The sequence below is a fragment of the Lactuca sativa genome, chromosome 3, assembly GCF_002870075.4.
Source record: "Lactuca sativa cultivar Salinas chromosome 3, Lsat_Salinas_v11, whole genome shotgun sequence".
Taxonomy (NCBI): domain Eukaryota; kingdom Viridiplantae; phylum Streptophyta; class Magnoliopsida; order Asterales; family Asteraceae; genus Lactuca; species Lactuca sativa.
The window spans coordinates 102,862,150-102,887,182 of NC_056625.2; the positions used below are offsets into that span (position 1 = coordinate 102,862,150).

Here is a 25,033-nt window from a genome sequence, read left to right on the forward strand (position 1 = left end):
AATGCTGATAGGCTGTTTATGCGCAGAGCCAGAAATAGACGACATCATCCCACCACCGTCGTTCCATAAACACAACCAACCCACCATCCAAACAAAGATTCTAAAACACTTTTTTTTTTCAAAAAATCAACCGTTTATTTTCAGTATATGTACCCAAATCAAGCAAATCGAGTTATGGACTGTTAATATATACTCCATTATAAAAATCCAAACAATCAAGTTTCCATAAAATATGTTACTTGGATGTAACATATTTGGTTTCCAAGCCAGAAAATACTAATTTCAGGGGGTGATATCATTAGTAGAACACAGCGTATTCAAATTTGTACAATTTTCTGTTTCCAAGCATATGGCTGGTTATTTATCATAAACTTCTCTCCATTTATTCTCTTCTTCTCCTCTCATACTCGATCCTTGCTATGGTTCTCTCTGAAACATTTCTCTGGTTGTCTCTCTTTCTATCTCTCGTATCAAATCAATGATTATCTCGATTACTTTATGTCAATTTTCATACATTTTGAAGTGATTTTAGAGCATTAGAAATACAAAAAACTGGAAAACTTAGTTATGTGCGATGTTTGGCTTGGTTTGATTCGATTTATGATAGCATATGGATTTACTGAGTGATTTGATACGTTTTAGTTTTTTTTGCAGGGGAGACAAGATGATCAAAACATTGATGGCGGCAAGAGCTCCTGTATTGTCTGAAAAGTACTCGAAGGAGATAGAAAATGCGCGTCGAGATCTTCGTGCTCTCATCTTCATCAAAAAATGTGCTCCTATCATGCTTTCGTTAGCGTACGTTATTTCTTTTCCTTGCTGCATCGTATGAATTTATAATCACCTACACATCGATGATGATCTCTGTATAGTTATTTGATTTATAACTTGATGTTACGAAGTCTAGATACTATTTTTGACTTATTGATCGATCGATCTAGTTGAATCGTTATCTTTGCTGGATGATTGACTTGTGTTTCCGAGATCGGTTATGCACAAGCTCGTTAAAGCAACTTAACCAAAGCAAAAGTTATTAAACGCTTCTTAAGATCAACATTGCTTTCAAGTTCTCATATGGAAATGAGTTCGCTCTTCTATTGTTTATCCGGTAAAATGAAACTATATCGATTATAAATGTTTAGGCATATCATCGTATTGATGTTGTACAACACACAAATTCTATTTGCTTATAATTATGACCTAATTCTTTCTCACACACAAAAGGTCAATTCGCTATGTTGTCGTTTTCAGCAAATTTTATTATATTATTTTACATGTACAATTGGATTGTTACTTTGTTAGTCATGCTTGTATATATTTTACTACCACCATTTGTTTGTGCTAAAACAAAACTTATTTGAGAGTTTGCTGGTCTAAGTTAAACAAGGAAAAAAGAAGGAAAATAGAAGGAATTAGGCCTTTCTTATTACAGAGAAACTAAACAAGTTGAATTCAGGACACAGATAGGAAACAATGGACAGACATAACACTAATGAAACATTTGATTGTTAGAAGTGATGAAGATATATATATTTTGAAGAGAGCACCTTAATTAGAACTCTTAACATTATAAGATTTAGTTATGGTGTTTTACATTGTCATCAGAGATGATTTATGATCAATCATAATATATAGCATATTGATTTGAACTGTTAACGATGTGAATTTGTGTGTTCTAATCTTCCTGAAAACTGTCACTTTGTTGGGCCAGATTGCATGATGCATGGACTTATGATGCTAATACAAAGAAAGGAGGCCCAAATGGAGCAATCAGGAACTACATTCATGGAGAAAACACTGGTTTGAAAACTGCAATTGATCTCTGTGGTGAGTTGCCATGTCTTAATCTTTATTTGTCCCTCTTCACAATGGGATTTGTCCAATGCCTTTTTATAGTGTTCCTAATAAACTTTGTGTTGATTGATTAAAAACAGAAGAAGTGAAGGCCAAACATCCAAGAGTTACATACGCTGATCTCTATCAGGTGATTATTTACTTGTTTAAATATCTGCTTAATTACATTACATGCTAATAGCTTCAATTAATTTAGTGGTTACATTCTTACACTTATGGTATTTGGATAAATTTGTAGCAAATGGGAAATTTGTAAATCCAATAACCTATGCTTATTGTTATCCTTGCAACTTTCTGTTCATTCTGCATTCTAACAAGATCCTTGTGTCACTTAAAATTCACCTTTTTAAAAAAATATATATGATGGAATGTTGTTCAGCTTGCTGGAGTTGTTGCAATTGAATTGATAGGAGGCCCCACTATTGACTACGCAGCTGGAAGGAAGGTATAATAAATTAACATTTTAGTAAATTAATTAATAAAGCAGTTTCTTATATTATAACTTCTCCACTGTATACTTGCTTATTCTCCATGTTTTTCTCTAAATCAGGATTCAAAAGAGTCGCCTAATGAAGGACTTTTTCCTGATGCCAAAGAAGGTCGGTTTGTGTTCATGGTATTAATTAATTGGATTAAAACATGCATATGAAAATGGAATTCTAAATTTACGTGTAATTAATCTGTAGATCCATCACATCTCAGGGATGTGTTCTATGGGAAGGGCTTATCTGACAAGGATATAGTTACACTTTCTGCTACTCACAAATTGGTCGGTTTTCCTTCCTTACCTTTTTTTTCTTCCATCAAGTTCGACACCTATTAACATCAAAAATTGAGTCTTTTGGTAAAAATAGGGGCATTGTTTATTTATTAAAATCTATTCCTTATCTTCAAATCATTATATATATTGAATGTTAGTAAAACATATTTAAAAGATTAATACATATATTTGTTTGGTAAAAAGCATAAACTACAGTTAAAGATAAAGTTTTTATATGAATCCAAATATCATGGAAACTCAAATTTAGCCGTTTTTTTTTAAATTTTAAAATATATTTTAGAATTGGATATTTGTTAAGATAAATTGTAGTTTATATTAGAAGTTTATCACATGATATCATTGATCCAAACGACTAATTTTCGATGATTCACATATATAAAATTTAAATTTATTTTTTAGTTGTAGTTTTATTCAATATTGATATCGATAAGAAGGTATTAATGAGTTCTTTTTAAACATATAATTGTGTTAAAGCTATATCAATATGATATATTATATAAGTAAAAGGACTAAAATGAAAACTTTGAAGGGGTCTTTTCTGTAAATATACATAACGGTTTGTTACTTTGTGGGGTCATCACTCACATTCACAACCCCATTTTTGCAAAAGAAATACGAAACCATTAGGTTGAAAATAACCCCATTAATGTTTTCCAAAAAGAAAACTCTGAAAATAAAAATTATAATACAATCCGTTTGATCAATTGATCTGCAGGTGAATGCACATCCCGAAAGATCTGGATTTGGTGAAAAACCGTTGAAGTTTGACAACTCTTATTTCGTGTAAGTAAAAAATTAAGATGGATCTTTTTGTATAAAATTAAAATTCATATTTTGTGTTGTTTTTTGATCATCAGTTGACATTATTCTTATCGTGTAATGATGAATGAATGAATCAGGGAGCTTCTAAAGGGAGATTCTGATTCTGATGGATCGCTCAAACATGCAACTGGTAAAGCCTTACTTGATGACCCAAACTTTCGTACCTATGTTGAGCTTTATGCTAAGGTAAGGTATCATAACTAAGTCTCATATAATATATATATATATATATATATATATATATATATATATATATATATATATATATATATATATATATATAATATCCTGTAAATTAAGAGTTTATAATAATAAGGAAGGTTAGGTTGTTTAATTAGTATTAGTGGGCATATATATATGTACAGGATGAAGATGTATTCTTGAAAGACTATGCTGAATCACACAAAAAGGTCTCTGAGCTTGGTGTCACCCTACCTCTGTCACAGGATGCCTCATTTGAGGCAAGAGGTGCTGCGAATCTTGTTTCCTCTGCAACTTTGGTCTTCCTTAATTTCAGTTCCATGCTTCTAGTTTACATCCAACAAATCAATCGAAAATGCAAAGAGTAAGCAGTAATACCCACCCCCACCCCCACCCGTTTATTATATTAGCTATATGATATGATATGATTTTGGAAACAACGTATCGTATGATCATCGCATAGTAACTTTACTATTCACTGTTATTTCAGGCAACATGCCCTTTATATGACTTGTTGCTTGCTTTCTTAGTTTTATGTTATAACCTATTCATATCTTTTTTTTTTTTTTTTTTTTTTTTTTTTTTTTTTTTTTTTTTTTTACATCTTAATTTTGTATGCCCATACAACTGGAGTACACAATTTTTCAAACCACCAAAAAAAAAAAAATAGTAAATGATTCCAAATTTGTAAATTGTCTCCTTTTAACACAGTACGTGCATGGTATATATATATATATATATATATATACTAGGTTATAACCCGTGGGAACCAAGGATATAAAAATAATTAATTTTTTATCGTAAAAAGTCATAATTGTTAATCATTTATTTTATATAAATTATTAATTAATAAAGTTATGTTTTTTTGTTTATGTAAAATTAAACTTTTATTATTCAAATAAGTATATGAAATTATTTTTCAAGATATATTAGACAATTTTTATTTGTTTAGCTAATGAAAAAATAATAATATTGTATAATGTAATGTTAAATTGATTATGAAAATAGCTTTACAAACATTCCAACCTAACCTCTTAAGTCATGGTCATGACATATATACTTCTTAAACTAATGATCGGTTTTTGTTTTAATGAAATTAGAAAAGAGATAAGTAAGTGGTTGATTGGCTACAACAATCTTTACCAAGCCCATAAAAGATTTCATAAAAGTGAAAATTTCAGATCAAATAAAGAAATACATCAAGCATGAAAACATAAAGGCAATCCATTTCTCAGGTTGATATTGTCTATATAAAGGGTCTTGTCCAAAAACAATAATGCATAATGGTAGATATTATTTTTTACCGAGGAAATCATTTTTCTTTTCATTCATATCAACACAAATTATATAACAAACCAAATCATTTTTCTTTTCATTCACATCAACACAAATTATATAACATTAAATAACATCAACACTTTATTGCAGGATCATTACATGTCATATGCATGATATAAACCCCAAAAAAAGCCACCAACTAAAATTTAAATTCATGTTCCAACACACAACTTATTACACTACCATTAATCGAACAATATGACAATTTTACTGCATTATTATTAATCTATAAAGAAAGGAAAACAAATTCTTCCAATGAGTAATTTTTCCTATATTTGGAATTTGTAAATATTAAGAAAAACTAACAAACAAAGTGGAGGAAAGTCAGAAAATTTGAGAATCTAAAGAAGGAAATGCAAACAATAATCAAAACAGAAAATGATATTTTAAAAGTTTCTATATAAATTGGGTCATTTATGAATCCCTTTCATTTTACCAAACAAAAGAAAATAATGTTTTTTTAATGGAAATAGCCAAAGTGTATAATTCTGTTTGCATCTTTAAGTGGTAAATTTTTTCTTAATTTCCTTTCAAAAAGAAATGTCTGTAAATGCTCAAGGATCACCTGTTTGGGGAAATGCTGATAGATTTCATCCCTATAATTAAGGCAGAGAAGAACAATACATTAGATAGTATAAATTTTGAAAATGTATACATTATGTTTACTATCCAAAATCAAGAATCTAAAGAGAAGGTTGACATATTTCGTTGCAATTGTAGTTTCCAGATAAAAAAAGGAAAATGTACAAAAAACTTGTAAACATATGCAAAAAAAAATAGCAATGTAGTTTCATAAAATCCAGAGTTGTGCATATGTACTAACAAAAACATATGTAAATGGTTAAAATTTCATTGTAAAATGCAATTTTTTGCATATATATATTCCAAGCCTTGTAAACATATACTAAAAACACCAATCTTTCTTCGACAAAATTCATTCTAAAATGCAATTTTATATGTATTTCTTTCTATATTAGACAAATGAGTGAAAGTAGGTTGTTATTTCTTGCAACATGGAAGTAAAGACTAAAGAGAGTTAAACATACGCCCGGTTTACAAAATTGAATCTCTCTTTGTATTTCAATAGATGGAGGCTGCAAATTTAAGCAGATGTTAGTACAGATAACCACTATTCTATAACCATCTCATGTAGAGTGATGGTCTGAAATGCATATACGAATAACATTTACTAATCAACAAATGTCAAATCGCTCATGTTCTTTGCAAAAGACACTATTATAACGAATGAACAACATAATAATCAGTTAAAGAAAATGCTAACAGAACAATCACTATTGGAACTTGCTTGTTTCTTACTTAGGTAACATGCTTAAAAAGAATGAAATCGTAATAAAGTAACCAGGTTTCTATATGCACGATCCTTTTAACTTGCAACATAGCAAACTATTTACGTAATTCAGTCAAAATGTTTTTCAGTTTTACCATCCAAATATGTGATACACCCATACCATGCTATTTTCAACTTCATATATTTAAAAAACTCTAGTATTAAGCTGATGAAAGGTACAATAATGTTAAGATGCTAAAGACAAAGCATATGTGCTTTATTTATTACAAATGAGAATCATCAGAAATGAAAAAAATGATAATAATTAAACTCTTGTCAAACAGTTAGAGTAAAATATAATTGAAATAGTTAGGAAAAATAGTAATATAATATACCTGAAGGGCATAGTTGGGAAAGGATAACAATTTTAGTAGATACATAAAAGACTTTCAAATTATCGATCAGTTGAACTTGTCCATTTGAAAAGCACTTTGGTTGGGGATTCTTATCAAACACATGGTGTGCGTCTCGTGGCTCATGCCTACGACTTATGTTCCTATATCAACCAAATCAACCCACTCCAAAACCCTATCACTGTTGTTTCATCTTCACTTACACCATCGTCTTCATTCTCTAAAATGATAAAAAAAAACAAAATAGAAATAGATTTTGGAGAATAACATACCTTATAAGCACCAACCTAGAATTTCGTTACACAACATGTCTTCTACCAAAACAAAATTACATGCAATTTTTGGTACCTTCTCTGAAGCTGCTCTTGAATTAATGCTTTGAGTATTGTACATGAAGTAGACGCAAGTTAAAAAAGATACAATGTTTTGATAGAACTAACCTTGATATAATGAAAAACTCAAGAAATTGATGTCGATTACCTTCGTTGCAGATGAATTTGTAATCAATAATAAGGGGTGTTTGGAGGTATATATGAATTCAATAGAATGCATAGGGTATCAGATTCAAATTTGGAAAAGATTAGGTTCCTAATTTCTCACTACTTACTTTTTGATTTTTGAAGATTGATGGCCGATTTTATGGATTGCGTTCAGCTAAATTAGGTTGATTTTTGAATATTATAACCGAAAGGTTGATATTTAGAAATAAACGTGGATGGACCCCTATTATCTCCCCCTTAGGATGATCACGTCTCAGAATCATCAACAAAACAGGGATGTATAATGACTCCATAGGTTATCTTTTTGTCACACCCCAAAACCGGAACGACGGAAACGTTCTGGGGTGGATGACGTCATGTCAAGTATCACAACATATGTAGTATAGTAATCAAAGTACAACAACCATTGCATTAATATTAATAGTTTTACATAAGTTACATTTCATAGAGACATTACAGTAATACAAGTAATAATATAGGTGCAGCTTGGTACTAAACTGTCTTCACCAAAAGCTCCTGGGATGTACCTGTCTATTGCTGACTTGAGAATACAAGTTATTTTGAAAGCGAGTATCAGCATTTTTATAAATGCTGGTGAGTTCATAAGTATTTAGTGTCATTTGTGTAAGTAAGCATTTTATTCAAAATAACTTTATAAAAGTAGTAGTTTAGCATCAATGGTGTATTAGAGTCCTTTCCAGAAAATCCTATATTTTCTAAATAAAAGCAATCTTCTACCAAGACTCGACAGAGTTATGTTTTAAAGAGTAATTTTCCCTGAAATACTATCATTACCAAAATACGGTATTTGATTTTAAAGTAAGTAGGAGGATAAACAATAGGAAAAATAACATATGCCTCAGCAGTAAAATACCGCTGACTAAGGCAAAAGAATTCATAGACTCCAGGAGAGTATCGAATGAATGACACGCCTGGCTCAGTCTAACAAAAGGAGACACAGACCCCAGACGGTATCAAATGTACGATACGGCTAGCAAGGTCTAAAACAAAGAAACACAGACCCCAGACAGTATCAAATGAAATATACAACTAACAAGGTCTAAAACAAAGAAACACAGACCCCAGACAGTATCAAATGAAAGATACAGCTAGCAAGGTCTAAAACAAAGAAACACAGACCCCAGACAGTATCAAATGAAAGATACAGCTAACAAGGTCTAAAACAAAGAGAAATTCTAAGAGTGTGTTTCCAACATTCAGTGCTAATTATCATTACCTTAAGGCCATGAATTATAAGGTAAACATGGAGATACTCGTAACCATACTGTTCGACACTAGAGTACTTGACGCCCTGCAAGCGTCGGTGTAAATTTGACATTTGTCACCCCTTGGCTTGGTAGGCCGTGGACTGTAGCTAGCAGTCAGGGTGCGGGGGTGTCAGTCCCGTATAGATCTATATACACAATGCCCGCTCTCCTTACAGGAGACTCTGGTTACCAACTCGACGACGGGGAGATCCGTGTCTTGAAGATGCATCTCGTAAAGTGAATTCTGATGTAAGTGCTGGACTAATGATAGAGACTCACAACTGAACTGACTCTTTTGAAATTCATGTACGAGAAGGAGTGAATAGAGCTTCCTAACTATTCCTATAATAGTTACTAGTGTCCCTGATCTATGAGTGACGAGTAGGAGGACGCCCTTGCTACCCAAGGGAAAGGAACTGGCCGATGTAAACCTATATGTCTATACATGTATACATAATATATAATTAATGATTAAACGACCTTCGGACGGATATCCGATCCCACCAGACCACATCCAAACGAGGAAAAGGAAATAGGGCGAACTAGCATTCCTAAGTCCTTTAAACATTATTTATATAACTATACAAGCACCAACATACATTTAACTAAGTAGAACCATTTAACGAAGTAGAAGCGTTAACAAAGTAGTAGCATTTAACTAAGCAGGAGCATTAACTAAGTAGAAGCATAACGAAGCAGTAGTATCTAACGAAGTAGGAGTATAAAAACATGGGAGAAAACTTTGGAAAACCTTTACACTTAAGAAAATCATGACTTGGTATTCTTTTGTAAAATAAGTTTGAAAACCTTTAGAAACCCTTGAAAATCTTTCATAAACAAGTTTTGATTATAACTTTGATAAAACAATATAAGTAAAGAAAACCTTTGTTTAAAATACTGCTGTAACTGAATTTGAAGTAAAACATACAGCGCGAGAGACAATTTGAGAAAAGATTTGAACGAGTAAAGACGTTTTGGAAAACCATTTATAGTATCATACTTGGTAAAACAGCTGACAATGTAATAAATCCTTGTGCATGCGGGTTATCAATCACATGTGATTGATATGATAACTGGCATGTTTTAACTTGTATTCCCTCCATAAAAGCATGTAAAAACATTTAAAAGGTTAATTCAGGGGTATGAACTCACCTGTTGTAAGCGGATCGAACGAAAGTGTCGGTTGGGTGCTCGGTGTCAAGTAAAGACTTGAACACACTTAGTGACCTATTAACATATGATGACATATGTCTACATACAATTAGAAAATATAATACTAATTAAACACGTATACGCATCCTAAAATGCGGGAAACACTTTGGTCAAGTGTTAGGAGTGTCCCGGGTAACATCTAAGGGTGTGTATGGCCTAGATAGGGAGTTTACTCTTCAAGAGTAAACTCTTTATAGAGTTTACAGCCGTAAGACCTTATCCCCATGAGTTTACGGCCATAAACTCATGGGTGGTGTGTTCTTTGATGCATTAAGGTCTTATAACACTTGTGGAACTAGGCTAGGTTCAATTCTAGGGCTTATGAAGGGTTTAAGGCTTCAAAATGGACCATTTGATGAGTTTACGGTCCATTGACACTCCTTGAGGAGTTTACGGCTGTAAACACATGAGTTTATGGTCGTAAACTCATGCTCGGCCATTTCTTTTGTTGTTTGGTGGTTCTAACTCATGCATGTAAGGTTCTAGTCACTTTTAGGAGCTTAGGAAGGTGTTTAGGGCACTTAAACACCTTGGAAAGGTGTTTACGGTCTAAGAAGATGTTCTTGGGGAGTTTATGTTGGATTAGTGTCTAAGTCCATAACTATTTTGGTATGTACTTGACCCGATTATGAGCATGGTCCTTTTGGGTTGCCTTCACCATAGCAATATGTAAGATGATTTAAGGAGAGAAAGGTTTAAATATGATTTATTAATATATTATGAGAATAATATATTAAAGGAGAAATCATATTGTTTAATTAATATTAGTCAAAAATTAATTAATAATTAATTTTGTGGCTAAAAGAGATTAATTAAACTTATGGGACTGGACTGCAATTATTGGATAATTGAGTTATTGGGCTAAGGAATGCTAAAGGAACAAGGGGTGAACGAAATTATGATGGAAGCCCATCATATTTTCGTCCATGGCCTTATCCAGAAGGTTCCATGGGCTGCTTAGAGTTTAAGCTGTCCATTAGGGTTTTGACTGAAACCCTAGCAGCCCACACAAGTATATAAAGGACCCCTTAGGCTCCAAAAACGTGGACAACTGATTCTCTAGGGTTTCCAGCCGGTATTGGTGCCTCCCTTCTCTTCTCCTCTTCATCCAAGTTGCATATGGTGTTTGTGACTCCATTAGAGGTGCAACACTTGAGGCACCAAGCTTTTGAAGCCAATCCAAGCAAGGAATTGATTGTTATTGCTATATAACAATCAAAGGTAATTCTCTAAACCCTAATTCAGTTTATAATATGTTAGATCTAAGTTTATTAGTCTTGGATTCAAAGCATATGCAATAGAGAAACCTAGATCCAAGCATTAGGGTTTGTATGAGCACATAGGATTGTTCTTATGCATAAAACCCATCAGTGGTATTAGAGACTTGATTGGTTTCAGTTGTATGTGATGCTTAACTGCTTTATTTGCTGAAAAATCGATTTTTGGCCTCTGCCCGACCTGACTCGGCGAGTCAGTGGATGAACTCGGCGAGTGTTTCCCTGACTCGGCGAGTCCAGGGGTCAGAGAGAGGGAATTCTGGGTTTTTGCTGCTGTTTTGACTTGGATTTGATACCTAATTCGTTTTTTGAAGTTAAAATCCGATTTTTATCTTAAATTAGTGATTATCCTTGCCAAAACAATAGATAATTTCAAATCTTTTAAATAATAGTTTGTTTATATGATAAGTATGGATTATTTCAAATTATTTGGTAATTATCTAATGACTAAAATAAGATTAGGTCAAATATAGATAATTGTGAAATTAATTGTTTAATTTGAATTATTTGTTATTTGATCCCTTATGTTTTGAAATGTTTCAAAACTTGCCCTCAAGTTTTTTTTGGAGTTTAAAAGTTAATTAAAGGGTTAATTTTGAAATGTTAAATTCTAAAACCCTAGTATTTTGAAAAGTTCAAATCACACCCTTATGGTTTATTAATTAATTAAAGTGTATAATTAAAAGTGATTTAATAAACCCATAAAGTTTTGGTTTATATTTAATTAAATTAAAAGCATAATTTTACTAAATTAAACCACCTAGTGTTTTAAAAGTGTAAAATACACCCTATACTATATATAACATTAAAAGTCTAATATTATATATATGTATGAGTAAACAGTCAGTCTTACCGTTAGTAGGCCTCATTCACGAAGCTGGTCTATAAGGGGTGTTTAAGGAAATTGCCTATAAAATGGCGATTGAATGGGTATCCACTCTTACCCACCGCACTCTTGACTAGTGGAGGGTCGTTAGCCGAACGGGTAGGATAGGACAGAAACCTTCCATTATAAGTATAATGAAGTACAAAGTAACTAAATGCTTTTACAAATTCCCAAATCATAGTTACTTTAGGAAAAATGTGAAATTGTATGCTAACCCATGGAATTACACTTCGTACCCTTGTCAAACGTTAGTGGAGCGTGTGTGGTTAACCAGCACACTAATTTGGGGATGACATTGGTGGCGAAGGGTGGCTCAATGCTTATCATAGATCAATGGAGCGTGTGTGGCTAACCGGCACATTGATTAGGTGATTGTAGCATTGGGTGCACCGCGTGATTCGTATGGTTATTCACACCTTGTTTGTGATCCTCGGCATCCCAGTCACAAATAGTAGGGCATAATCGAGATTAAACATGCCATTGAAAGGTTCAATGAATCTCAAAAGATCTAGGAGTTTCAATTCATTTAAAACTTAAACTTCCTTTCGTTTTTCATGATGGAAATTGGTAAATCGTCATTTACCTACCTTCAAATATTTTGCAACTAGATTACGGCATCCCTTTTCTAGGTTGTAGAATATTGTGTTGGATCCTAGCCTTAATAACTCATTTGGGTGTTTTATTAAGGACTCTAATCAACTTAACTTGAATTTTCTCCCGTTTTGTAGATGTCTAACCGTGGTATTCCCGAATCCCAAGGAAAAAGTGTTCCTAATGAAAGTGAAAGCTTGATTCAAAGTGAGAGATCAATGTGGACTAGCTTAATTTCACTTCCTCCTCTTCCTCCCGTTGTTCTCCCTAGCCCTAATGATCGAAGACTTGAAAGGTTCAAGATCACCGAATCCCTATTGGAAATGGAACATCAAGATGGCAAACCCGTGTGTGCTCACATCCTAGGGATGAAATCACACATTGATAGGTTGATCATGTTGTGTGCGTCTATCTCAAATAAGTTGGCTGTGGACTGGGTTCTTTAGTCACTCTCTGAATCATATGATAAGTTCATTAGAGAGTATCATATGATGAAACTTGACGCAACCCTCATTGATTTGACTTATATGCTTATTGCTGTTGAATCATAAATGATTTGGCAAAGTAAGGGAGCATATTTGTCTGATAAATCAACCAACCATGCTTCCGTGGACAATCTAGGAGAATCCACCTGTTCCTGCTGCCAAGGAAAGGGGAAATGGATACGAAGCTGCCCGAAGGACCTGAAGAATCTAAGAGATAGGAGAGTCGATAAGTATGACTCTACTTCAGGTATAAAATCCACTATCTAACTCCATTTAAATCCTATTCTTTATTCATAATGTGATAAGATTACATTTGCATGTTTTGCAGGTTTAGAGAAAAGAGAGGAATTTTGATGGAAGAGCAAGATGAGTCTGATCACGAAGAAATGGATTTCGATCGCATGAATTCGAAGATCAAATTTTGAGCTTAGGAAGTTATGATAGATTTGTTAGGAGTATATGATTACATAGTTTTTCATTTGAATTTTGCATTGTAAGGACATGTTTTCCGCCGTTTTACGAATAAAATAAATTTTGGTTTTTATCTTATTTGTTTATCCTTGCAATGAAATATATGAAAAATTGATGTTTGTGTACTTCTATTATTAGCAAAATGGATTTGATTCTTAATTATGTTATTTGTGGAAATGTCAAAAATTTACCAAATAGGGAGAGTTTCTCATCGCCTAAGTTTCAAGTGGACAGAAACTTGGAATCATGCAATGTGTATTGCATGATGAATGAAAAACTTTCACATTTGGGAAACTTAGACTAATTCTTTGGAAAAGTGTCAATTGAAGGACTAGGAGATCGAGTACACTAGGTCGTACGTTGATCAAGTCTACCACAAGAGTGACAAAGATATTCGTCATGATTTACTAAGGTTTAGTAAATATGGTTATACTTATAAGATTGAGTATAATTCTGAGTTAACTGAAATAGTTTCAATCAATAGCAGAACGAATAAGAAGAATCAAGAAGGCAGAAAGATAAAAGTTTCTCCATTCTAAGAAGAAGGGAGAGTACCTTTTATTGTGTTTTATGATGAAGTCTTAATGATTAAGAACCATATCTCAATTGATCCTCTAAGTGAGTCTTAGTACATTTGCATGTCTAAGAAGAGGAATCAAGAATTGTAGAAATGGTTAAATCAAAGAGTCAATCATACTTTGTTCCAATATCAAGTCTTGGAGTCATACTCCAAGATTGTGACATTGAGTGAAAAGTCTTAAGTAGGTTTATAACACTCATCAAATGTGGAACTTGGAAAAGTTTTCTTATTCTTGCACATTTGAAATTGGTAAGTTGTGCTGTCTTGGATAAGACAAAGACCAACTAGGACCAATTGTGTGAAGTGTTTTGTCTTGATAAGAACTACACTAACTCTTGAATATTTGGTTTGTCAAGAAATGTTTCTTGACAAGAGAATCTTATATGTCAAGGAGTCAGTGGGAGTCTTAATGGTCTTGAAAAGTTTCAGGAACAAATCAAGAATAAACCTTATCGATCATCACTAGCACACGACTTGAGGTTTACAACCTATCGTGCTGACATTATTTTGTTTCTATGCCATTCCAATTGAGTTAATTGTGCATATGAGTTCTCATTTGAATGCATACTAGAGCCTTAGTCGATGGAAAGTACATTGATATGTAAGGACAAATTACTAAACTACTTGGAAGACATGGTGGGCACTTGTGTTACCATAGGGCAAGAAATCAAGATTAAGAAAGTTCAGTCCATATGAGTTTGGTTTTGTCGCAAACCTTGGTTTTGGCAAATTCACATGGATAGGAACTCATACACCATAAAATCTAAGTGTCATAAGATTCCCTCCTTCATGAAAATGACTGTGAGGAAATACTTCCACTAAGAGAGGTTTTAAGAAGATAGCGATTGTGAAAATTGTATTCTCACATTCGATTATGGTTACGGCATCCCTTTCCATAGTTCGAATTGTGAGATCTGGCAATTAGGTTGAACATTTGGAACTTAGTAACATAAGTTCTAGATTGTTTAAACACACATATGAGCTATCTAAGGCAAAGGTGTATAAGTTTAAGAAGCTTAGATAAAGGCTTATCGAAGCATCTGGTATTAGAAATATGAATTTCAGAAATTCAATAGGCATTGTTTTCTGTAAGTTCATTTGTTTTTTGAATACATGTCAAGGCTAGTGGGAGCATAAGTGTTATGCTTATATGATAATAATCATCATGATAGTGGGAGCATAAGTGTTATGATTGTATGATTATTACGGAAAGTATTGCAAGTTAGCAATATTAATTATAGAAAAACAAAGGTTCCATTTGCAGAGATACATGGGTTGAAAAGTTGTTTTTCTATAATTAAGGGAGAGAATATTATACTTCGTTTCAAAATCTAAAGCTTAGATTAAGAAATTTTAATATTTTTCAGTCAAAGGATACATTGTGAGTTCTTAAAATTCGATTATGATTACGGCATCCCTCTTCATAGTTCGAATTATGAGAACATGACACATAAAATATTATAGCAAAAGATTGGTAAAGTATCATATCTTTATGTGAGACATTATGCATCGTGTCCCATACACTTCGGGTATAGGATCGATTGCAAATGCTATAATAATTTACCATTCTAAAAATTTTCAAATGTCTAGCGCATTACTAAACTACTTGGAAGACATGGTGGGCACTTGTGTTACCATAGGGCAAGAAATTAAGATTAAGAAAGTTCAGTCCATATGAGTTTGGTTTTGTCGCAAACCTTGGTTTTGGCAAATTCACATGGATAGGAACTCATACACCATAAAATCTAAGTGTCATAAGATTCCCTCCTTCATGAAAATGACTGTGAGGAAATACTTCCACTAAGAGAGGTTTTAAGAAGATAGCGATTGTGAAAATTGTATTCTCACATTCGATTATGGTTACGGCATCCCTTTCCATAGTTTGAATTGTGAGATCTGGCAATTAGTTTGAACATTTGGAACTTAGTAACATAAGTTCTAGATTGTTTAAACACACATATGAGCTATCTAAGGCAAAGGTGTATAAGTTTAAGAAGCTTAGATAAAGGCTTATCGAAGCATCTGGTATTAGAAATATGAATTTCAGAAATTCAATAGACATTGTTTTCTGGAAGTTCATTTGTTTTCTGCATACATGTCAAGGCTAGTGGGAGCATAAGTGTTATGCTTATATGATAATAATCATCATGATAGTGGGAGCATAAGTGTTATGATTGTATGATTATTACGGAAAGTATTGCAAGTTAGCAATATTAATTATAGAAAAACAAAGGTTCCATTTGCAGAGATGCATGGGTTGAAAAGTTGTTTTGCTATAATTAAGGGAGAGAATATTATACTTCGTTTCAAAATCTAAAGCTTAGATTAAGAAATTTTAATATTTTTCAGTCAAAGGATACATTGTGAGTTCTTAAAATTCGATTATGATTACGGCATCCCTCTTCATAGTTCGAATTATGAGAACATGACACATAAAATATTATAGCAAAAGATTGGTAAAGTATCATATCCTATGTTTTGGTGCATCAAACGAAGGATTACAAGGCTCTAGGCACTCGTGGAAGCTTTTGGAGGTGTTTGAGGGGTAGTTTAACACCTTAAAAGGTGTTTATGGTCCATGGATATGTGTTTACGGTCTAAGGATGTTCTTAGACCGTAAACTCATTTTTACTCCCCAAAATGCAAGTTTTTGGTGTTCTACGTCCTTTTGGGTAAGCCTCTAATGTTGGGTTTTGAGCAATCTAACACTTCCTAAGTGTGCATGCAACCCTAATAAACCTTGGATCTATGTTTGTCTAAATATATGCAAAATAACAATTTTCCAAGGTTCATAACCTATCTAACATGGCATGGGGTACTTTTAAACATAAAAGAATTAGATGAGACTACATACCTTTTGATGATGAGTGTTTGATTCCTAAGGAGTTTGAGGGCCAAGCACCAATAGTGTGAATGCCTCAAATGGAATCACAAATCACCACAAACTCTTAGAAAACTTTGAGAGAGTATATACATACATAAAAATCGGCCACACACAAAGTCTCACACAACTAGTGCCACTAGTGGCTATTTCATGCAACATAAGCATGCTTATATAGTGTATATGATTAGGGTGAAACCCTAATAACCCATGTCTTTTCCTTTCCAAGGACCCATGGGTTAAAAGCTCCATGGATCATCCATGGACTTCCATCCAAGCCTAGCCCATTAAGAAATGAGTCTTAGCCCACACTATATAAAACCAATAGCCCACAATCTAATTAGTCTTCCTTTTAATCTCTAAATTAATTCATAATTAATTTAAGACTAAGACTAATTAAATAACATGACTTCATATTAATATATTATAACTTATAATATATTAATAAACATATGTGTATAACTCTCATAAAATTATCCATAAATAGTTTGGATGAAATGCAACCCAAATGGACCATGCCGGGTCGGGTCAAGTATATACCAAATAAGTTATGGACTTAGACACCTTATCCAACAGACTCCCACTTGGATAAGTCTAATAACTATATTTGCGTATGTTACTTCAGGAACCAACCAACAATCGTAGCTCTCGAAAACTCTGTTGAACTATGAAGTGCCATTTTAGATAAGTGATCATATAATCCTCTGTTCTCATGATATCAGCCGGACAAATACATGGAACAACGTCGTACTTATTGTCCAGCAGTTTGTTTCCCGATTTTCGATTTGTTTGACAAAGAACTTAATCGAACACATCAATTTAGTTCTGACCGGCCGGTACATAGGTCACAACAAAATCATCGAGGGGCCCAGATATCGCTTCTATTTCTAGAAGGAACAGATAAACTTCGACTCATATGCTTGTTCTACTACTTGTTGAATTGTACACAAAGGCACGTTTTATAACATCAAGTTACTGATGCGTTTACGTGCAATCAATGCACAACCAACTCATAGGTAACAACTCATATCTCTAGGTTTGAAGATTTATATGATATTACCGTCTCACGATCACTCGAGATAAATTCCATGAAGTGATACAAGTGAGCGTGGGTTTAATCCAATACTTCATAACTTATGAGCACTCATGAATGTTGTAGCAACCATTGCTATGACTAAACCCATTTAGCCATCTACAAACTCGATTCATGACAGTCTTGATTCATACCTACTTCCAACATATGAACGGCTGTGGAGTGTTTAAATAACTTAGTCATTCGGAAAGAATAACCTAGCTATTTTGGAAGTCAAAACATGCAAAGTGAAACACAATAATAATTGAATCCAATATGGTCTCAGAACCCTTTTGAATATAAATAGAACCACCTTTTATTTATCACCATATTGATTACATTATTCATTGTATAATGTTTCAAACAATCAACTTAAGACTTGAATAAAAACAACAGTCGTCCCATGCTCCTAGCATGTACACTTTGTTTTTCTAAACAATAGTTATGCCATACTCCAAGTATGCACACTATGTTTGTCTATGATCCTTACATTGTGATGTAGATCAATTGAACATGAATCCATTGATACTCATTTCACAATCCCAAATCCTTATTGTAAATGTGAGAATCCCCGATTCCTATCATTTACCAAAAATCCGTTAGATTTTAAACTTTTATGCAATATTCCTCTTGTAATGATTATGCACAAAGTCACCAAAACCTTGTCACCAGTCATTACAGAGTATTCCAAAGAAGGTCAACTTCTATGGAACGGAAGTCTCATATTCAAAGTACATTGCTTTGAACATCCTTCTTGCATTAAGGTTTTCTAATCTTACATAGATTGAATAACTTCCACCTATGGAGACATTTCCATAGTCCCATTTTGACTATCACTTCCGAACAAGAGTTACTTCTTTTCAGAATATGTCAATATGGTCCTTTCCGATTTCCGACAACTTACATCATACTTCCAACTTTCCCTGAGCAACCAATCTTTGGCGAACCTCAGATTGTCCTCGACAATTGCTTAATCACTTTAGTCATATCTAGTTCTAGACTTTTCCCTTCTCAATGCCTTAAGCATTTGGAATATTTAGAAAAGATGAATATTATAGCACTTGCAATCGATCCTATATCCAAAGCATATGGGACACGATTCATGAAGTTTGACATAAAGACATGATACTAGACAAGTCTTTTGCTACAATATTTTTTTATTTGCCATGTTTCCAAAATTTAACTATGAAGAGGGGTGCCGTAATCATAATTGAATTTTGAGAACGCAATATATATAGAATTTCCTTAAGTCGAACCATTCAGACATAAAATTCATACATATATCCTTGACTAAAGATGATTAAAATCTCAATCTAAGCTTTAGAATTGAAATGAAGTATAATTTTCTCTCCCTTAATTATAGCAAAACAATTTTTCAACCCCTGCAACTTCACGAATTGAAACTTTGTTTTCTATAATTAACATTACTAACTTGCAACACTAAACGTAAAAATCATGCTCCCACTAACATGATGATTATCAACATAACACTTATGCTCCCACTAGCTCTGACATATTTCCAGAAATCTGCTGGACTTCTGAAATTTAGATTCATACATCCTTTCTTAGATAGCTCACATGTGTGTCTAAACAATTTTCAGAACTATGAAAAGGGATGCCGTAATCATAGTCTCAACTGCTTAGGTATTTTCCATTTCTCATAAGTCCATGTTAGTGTGCCGGTTAACCACACACGCTCCACTAACGACTTTTGAAAATGCAAATAACACAATTGATATCTACGTAAAATCTACTTAGTGAAAGCGTTTACTCACCATCATTTTCATGAACCGGAGAGAAACCTTATGACACTTAGATTTTATAGTGTATGAGTTCCTATCCATGTGAATTTGTCAAAACCATAATCACAAGATAAGGTTAGTGACAAATTCAGCCTTACATGGATTAAACTTGTTCAGTCTTAGTTTCTTGTCACCTTGGTAGCACAAGGCCCACCAATGCTTCCAAGTTGAACTCTGATAACTCACATGCAAATTCAACTTATTTGAAGTAGGTACACAAATAAGAATTATGTCAACACGATAGGTTGCAAACCTTAAGTCGTGTGCTAGTGATAAATTATAGGTTTTACTCTTGATTAAATCTTAAAACTCTTTCAGGATCTTTAAGGCTCCCACTGTCCCCTTGACATATAAGTTTCCCCAGTCAAGAACCATTCCTTGACAAAACAAATATTCAAGGGATAGTGCGGATTCTTATCAAGACTAACACTTCACACAATTGGTCTTAGTTGGTCTTTGTCTCATCCAAGACATCACAACTTACCAATCTCAAATGTACAGGAGTAGAAAACATTTTACTCTTACATTTGACTAGTGTTAATAAATCTTCCTTTATGTCACTCAAAGTTACAATCTTGGAGTATGACTCTAAGAATTGTTTTGGAACGAAGTATGACTCATCTTCTTGATTTTAACCAATCCAACAATTCATGACCCCTCTTCTTAGTCATAACAATGCACTAAGATGTCCTTAGAGTATGAATTTGTGATATGGTTTCATAATCATTAAGATGATCATGAAATACGATACTAAAGTACTCTCCCATCCTTTCAGATTTGAGAAACTTTTATCTTTCTGCCTAATTTGATTCTTCTCATTTGTTTTGTCATACATTGTAACCTTTCCAATGTTATAGAATTATACTTAACCTCATAAGTATAATCATATTTACTAATCTTTAGTAAATCATGACAAATCAATCTTTGTGGTGGACCTTGACCAGCGCACACCCAGTGTACCTAATTCCTCAGTCCTTTAATTGACTCACATATACATGTGATCAAAGAATTAGTCTTAATTTTCAAAGATGAAAATTCTCATTCATCATACAATACAACTTGTATGATTCCAAGTTTCTGTCCAATTGAAACTTGGGTGATGAAAAACTTTCTTCATTCGGTAAATTTAGACACTTCCACAAATGAAGGAATCAAATCCACTTTCCAATATTGCTATTACTGGAAACATATAAGCAACAATTTTCCACAGATGCCATTGTAAGGATATTTTTAAAATAAATAAAATTAAAACCCTTTTTTTTCTTTTATTTTAAAACTTTGCGGAAAAACTTATCCTTACAATCCACATGAAAACCTTGTTGTTATCTATTCATAAGCAATATATTATAACTCTTAAGCAACAGCTCAAAATTCTGATTACCGAACCATGCGACCAAAACCCACCTTCGCAATCAGAATCAACATATACTTACTTTAAGCTTCCTATCTTTTCTTTTGATTCTTAAAAACATCAACATGTGACCCATTCACATTATGTAATAAGAATCTCCAAATAGAAACTTAATAGAGTTAGTCAGTGGACTTTAACTGAAGTAGAGTTAAACCTCTTGACTTGATCAACCTTATGACCTTTCAGGTGAATAGGGCAGCTTCGCAACCAATGCCCCTTCCTTTGGCAACAAAACACATGGACCCTTTGGCACATGAGACTATCTCAGACTTAGCCTTTCTCTTTACCATTTGGTCAACCGAGTTGACTATGGCCGATCCCTTTCCATTGGGAAGAGAAATCTTTTTCTAGATATCCAATGCTGGCATTGTCAATGTCCATTTAAGACTTGGGAAGTTGTTCTTTTAATCAAATTTGCTTTACTGGTGTTCCAAATCATTGCTGATTCCACAACACCAAGCAAATAGAAAACATCATTAAGGGTCATGTCATAGTCTGTCTCATAGTAGTCCCAAAGAGACTCACTATGTTACTAAGAAAGTGATTGAACATCCAACTTTCATGAGACTTTGACACCCAACTCTCCCGGCTTGTCAATATGTGACTTTATCTCCAAGATGTGAGCACACATAGACTATGCTTGCTAATAGGGATTGAGTGACTTTAAACTTTTCAAGAACTTGTGGGTGAGGGAGAATAATTGGAGGAGGTGGAGGAAGTGAAGCATGATGTTGAGGGACACCATCTTCAAGAGATTTGGGAAGATCATAGTTTTCTAAACCAGACATCTATAATAGGAGAAAATCAAGTTAGTTGATTCAAAGTCCTTAATATAACACCCAATATGAAGTATTAAGGCTAGGACCCAACACAATATTTTATAATTTGGAAGAGGGATGCCGTAATCCAAGCTATAAAATATTTGAAGGTAGGCGAATGACGATTCACCAATTTCCACCATGAAAAACGAAATAATTTATTAGGTTTTAATTGGATTTGAAATTCCTAGATCTTTTGAGATTCATTGAACTTTTCAATGGCATGTTTCAATCTCGAGTGTACCCTCTCAAATTTTGTGACTGGGATGCCGAGGATCACAAAACAAGGTGTGAATAACCATACCAATTCACTTGGTACCCTTAATATTATCACCCAATCAATGTGCTGGTTAACCACACAGGCTCCATTGATCTATGATAAACATTAAGTCACCCTTCGTGATCCTTAATTGTCCAAGTTAGTGTGCCGGTTAACCACACACGCTCCACCAACGACTTGGTAAGGTACAAAGTGTGAATTCCATGGGCTAGCACCAAATTCACATTTTTCCTAAAGTAACTAAGATTGGGAATTAAATAAAAAATATTTAGTTACTTTGTAATATTCATTATACTTTTAATGAGAATTTAAAGTCATTGTCCTACCCGTTCAGCTAACGACCCTCCACCAGTCAAGCAAGCGGTGGGTGAGAGTGGACACCCATTAAGTTGCCATTTTATAGGCAACAACCTTATACCCACCTTATAGACCGACTTCGTGAATGAGGTCTACTAACGATAAAACGACTTGTTCTTATACATATATATAATAATTAACCATTAATCTTATAATAGTATAAGAGTAGAATTTTAACTTTTAAAACTTCTAGGGTATGGAATTAAAGTTTATTAAAGTGTGTGAAACTTTACAAATTCCAAAACTTGAGGGCAAGTTTTGTAACTATCCAAAACTTTTCATTTCATAACTTATGAATTAAAGGTTCACAAAAATGAAGACTCTTCATTTTCATGTAACTTATGTGTTTAAATGTGTGTGTTAAAGAAAGTGACCTTTGGATATCCATAACTTGAGGACAAATTATGGACTCCATTAAAACACATAAATGATCAAGAATTAATTCTAAACAATTCAGCAAATAATTCCTATCATCTTCTAAATTCATAAGAACATGAACATGATCATCAAAATTTCAAGAATTATATGAACACATAAAAATCATGGAATTTTGATATATGCTATTGTAAATGGATTAGAACCACCATTACACCAACTAAAACAAGTTTTAAAACACCAAAACAGTTTAGGGTAATGTTTCTAGTCCATTTCCAGCGGCAAAAGTCGAAAATCTGCACTCTGTCGCTCCTACTCGTCGAGTGCATGAACCTACTCGGCGAGTAGGTTGAAGATACACATGGACTCGGCGAGTCCCCCCATGGACTCGGCGAGTTCATCAGGCAGACATCAAGTTTTTCGACTTTTTCAACTATTTTGCATCAAGTATCAAACAAACAAGCCTAGGCTCTGATACCACTGTTGGGTTTTGAGCATTCTAACACTTCCTAAGTGTGCATGCAACCCTAATAAACCTTGGATCTATGCTTGTCTAAATATATGCAAAATAACAATTTTCCAAGGTTCATAACCTATCTAACATGGCATGGGGTACTTTTAAGCATAAAAGAATTAGATGAGACTACATACCTTTTGATGATGAGTGTTTGATTCCTAAGGAGTTTGAGGGCCAAGCACCAATAGTGTGAATGCCTCAAATGGAATCACAAATCACCACAAACTCTTGGAAAACTTTGAGAGAGTATATACATACATAAATATCGGCCACACACAAAGTCTCACACAACTAGTGCCACTAGTGGCTATTTCATGCAACATAAGCATGCTTATATAGTGTACATGATTAGGGTGAAACCCTAATAACCCATGTCTTTTCCTTTCCTAGGATCCATGGGTTAAAAGCTCCATGGATCATCCATGGACTTCCATCCAAGCCTAGCCCATTAACAAATGAGTCTTAGCCCACACTATATAAAACCAATAGCCCACAATCTAATTAGTCTTCCTTTTAATCTCTAAATTAATTCATAATTAATTTAAGACTAAGACTAATTAAATAACATGACTTCATATTAATATATTATAACTTATAATATATTAATAAACATATGTGTATAACTCTCATAAAATTATCCATAAATAGTTTGGATGAAATGCAACCCAAATGGACCATGCCGGGTCAGGTCAAGTATATACCAAATAAGTTATGGACTTAGACACCTTATCCAACATCTAAGTCATTGCTAAGCATTAGAAGTGGTTTGGAAGGGTTTTTGAGCATTAAAACCCTTTTCGAAGGGGTTTACGGTTTTGGGAGGCTCCCAAGATCGTAAACTCATGTTCTTGGGGTTTTTGGATGATTACGCCACGCATTTGCAAGCTAGATAAGATAAACAACGAGCTAGGAAGGTTAACTTACCGATTTGAAGCTCGAATGGGCGATTTTTGACCAAAACCCGTTTTGTAGAGAGAGAAAATAGAGAGAGAGAGAGAGAGAGAGAGAGAGAGAGAGAGAGAGAGAGAGAGAGAGAGAGAGAGAAAGTCTAAGGTGGGAATGAAACCCACTCCACCCTTATATAGGGTGGAGTTTATGGCTTGGCTGGGGTTCACCTGACACCAACCGCGAACGGGTTTTTTTTTTTTTTTTCACAACTATTATTAATCACGACAAATTTTAAAATTATACCGCCTTAATTTTGGTTCGCTAGACGAATATTATTTAAAATATTCTAACGGGTTTAAATCCGGTCAAAAATATTTTCGGGATAAATTTGGCTAATTTTTGACGTAATTAATTTCGACTTTAAAACTAACAAAAATTTTTGGGTTGTCACACTTTTCATCCTAGGTAATAATCGCAACTTCTATGTTGGTGCATACAAGTTTCTAACTCTTGGACTCCTTGACTACAGGCGGTACTTGATCTTGCACTTGCTCCCTGTCTCACGTTAGACTCTAGATTATGACCTTAAAGTCACGGTCTTGATTCTTAATGGAGACTCCTTCTTCTTCTTAACAAACTTAAGATAAGTATATTTGATTACTACA

At 33.6% G+C, this 25,033-nt stretch overlaps 1 protein-coding gene across 1 annotated transcript; it reads left to right on the plus strand.

Annotated features, from left to right (window-relative positions):
• The first annotated feature begins 679 nt into the window (after positions 1-679).
• Positions 680-4,244, plus strand: LOC111915448 (probable L-ascorbate peroxidase 4, peroxisomal). Its single transcript, XM_023911105.3, has 9 exons — positions 680-798; positions 1,712-1,827; positions 1,935-1,984; positions 2,234-2,299; positions 2,405-2,453; positions 2,541-2,623; positions 3,351-3,418; positions 3,535-3,643; positions 3,823-4,244. Exons 1-9 carry the CDS (start codon positions 680-682, stop codon positions 4,024-4,026), a joined length of 864 nt encoding a protein of 287 aa, XP_023766873.1. The 3' UTR covers positions 4,027-4,244.
• Positions 4,245-25,033: the final 20,789 nt, after the last annotated feature.

Coding starts and splice junctions, on each gene's coding strand:
- LOC111915448 (XM_023911105.3), top strand. CDS start 680: ATGGCGGCAAGAGCTCCTGTATTGTCTGAAAAGTACTCGAAGGAGATA. Junction 2,454..2,540: donor TTTTCCTGATGCCAAAGAAG/GTCGGTTTGTGT, acceptor ATTAATCTGTAG/ATCCATCACATCTCAGGGAT. Junction 2,624..3,350: donor TTTCTGCTACTCACAAATTG/GTCGGTTTTCCT, acceptor ATTGATCTGCAG/GTGAATGCACATCCCGAAAG.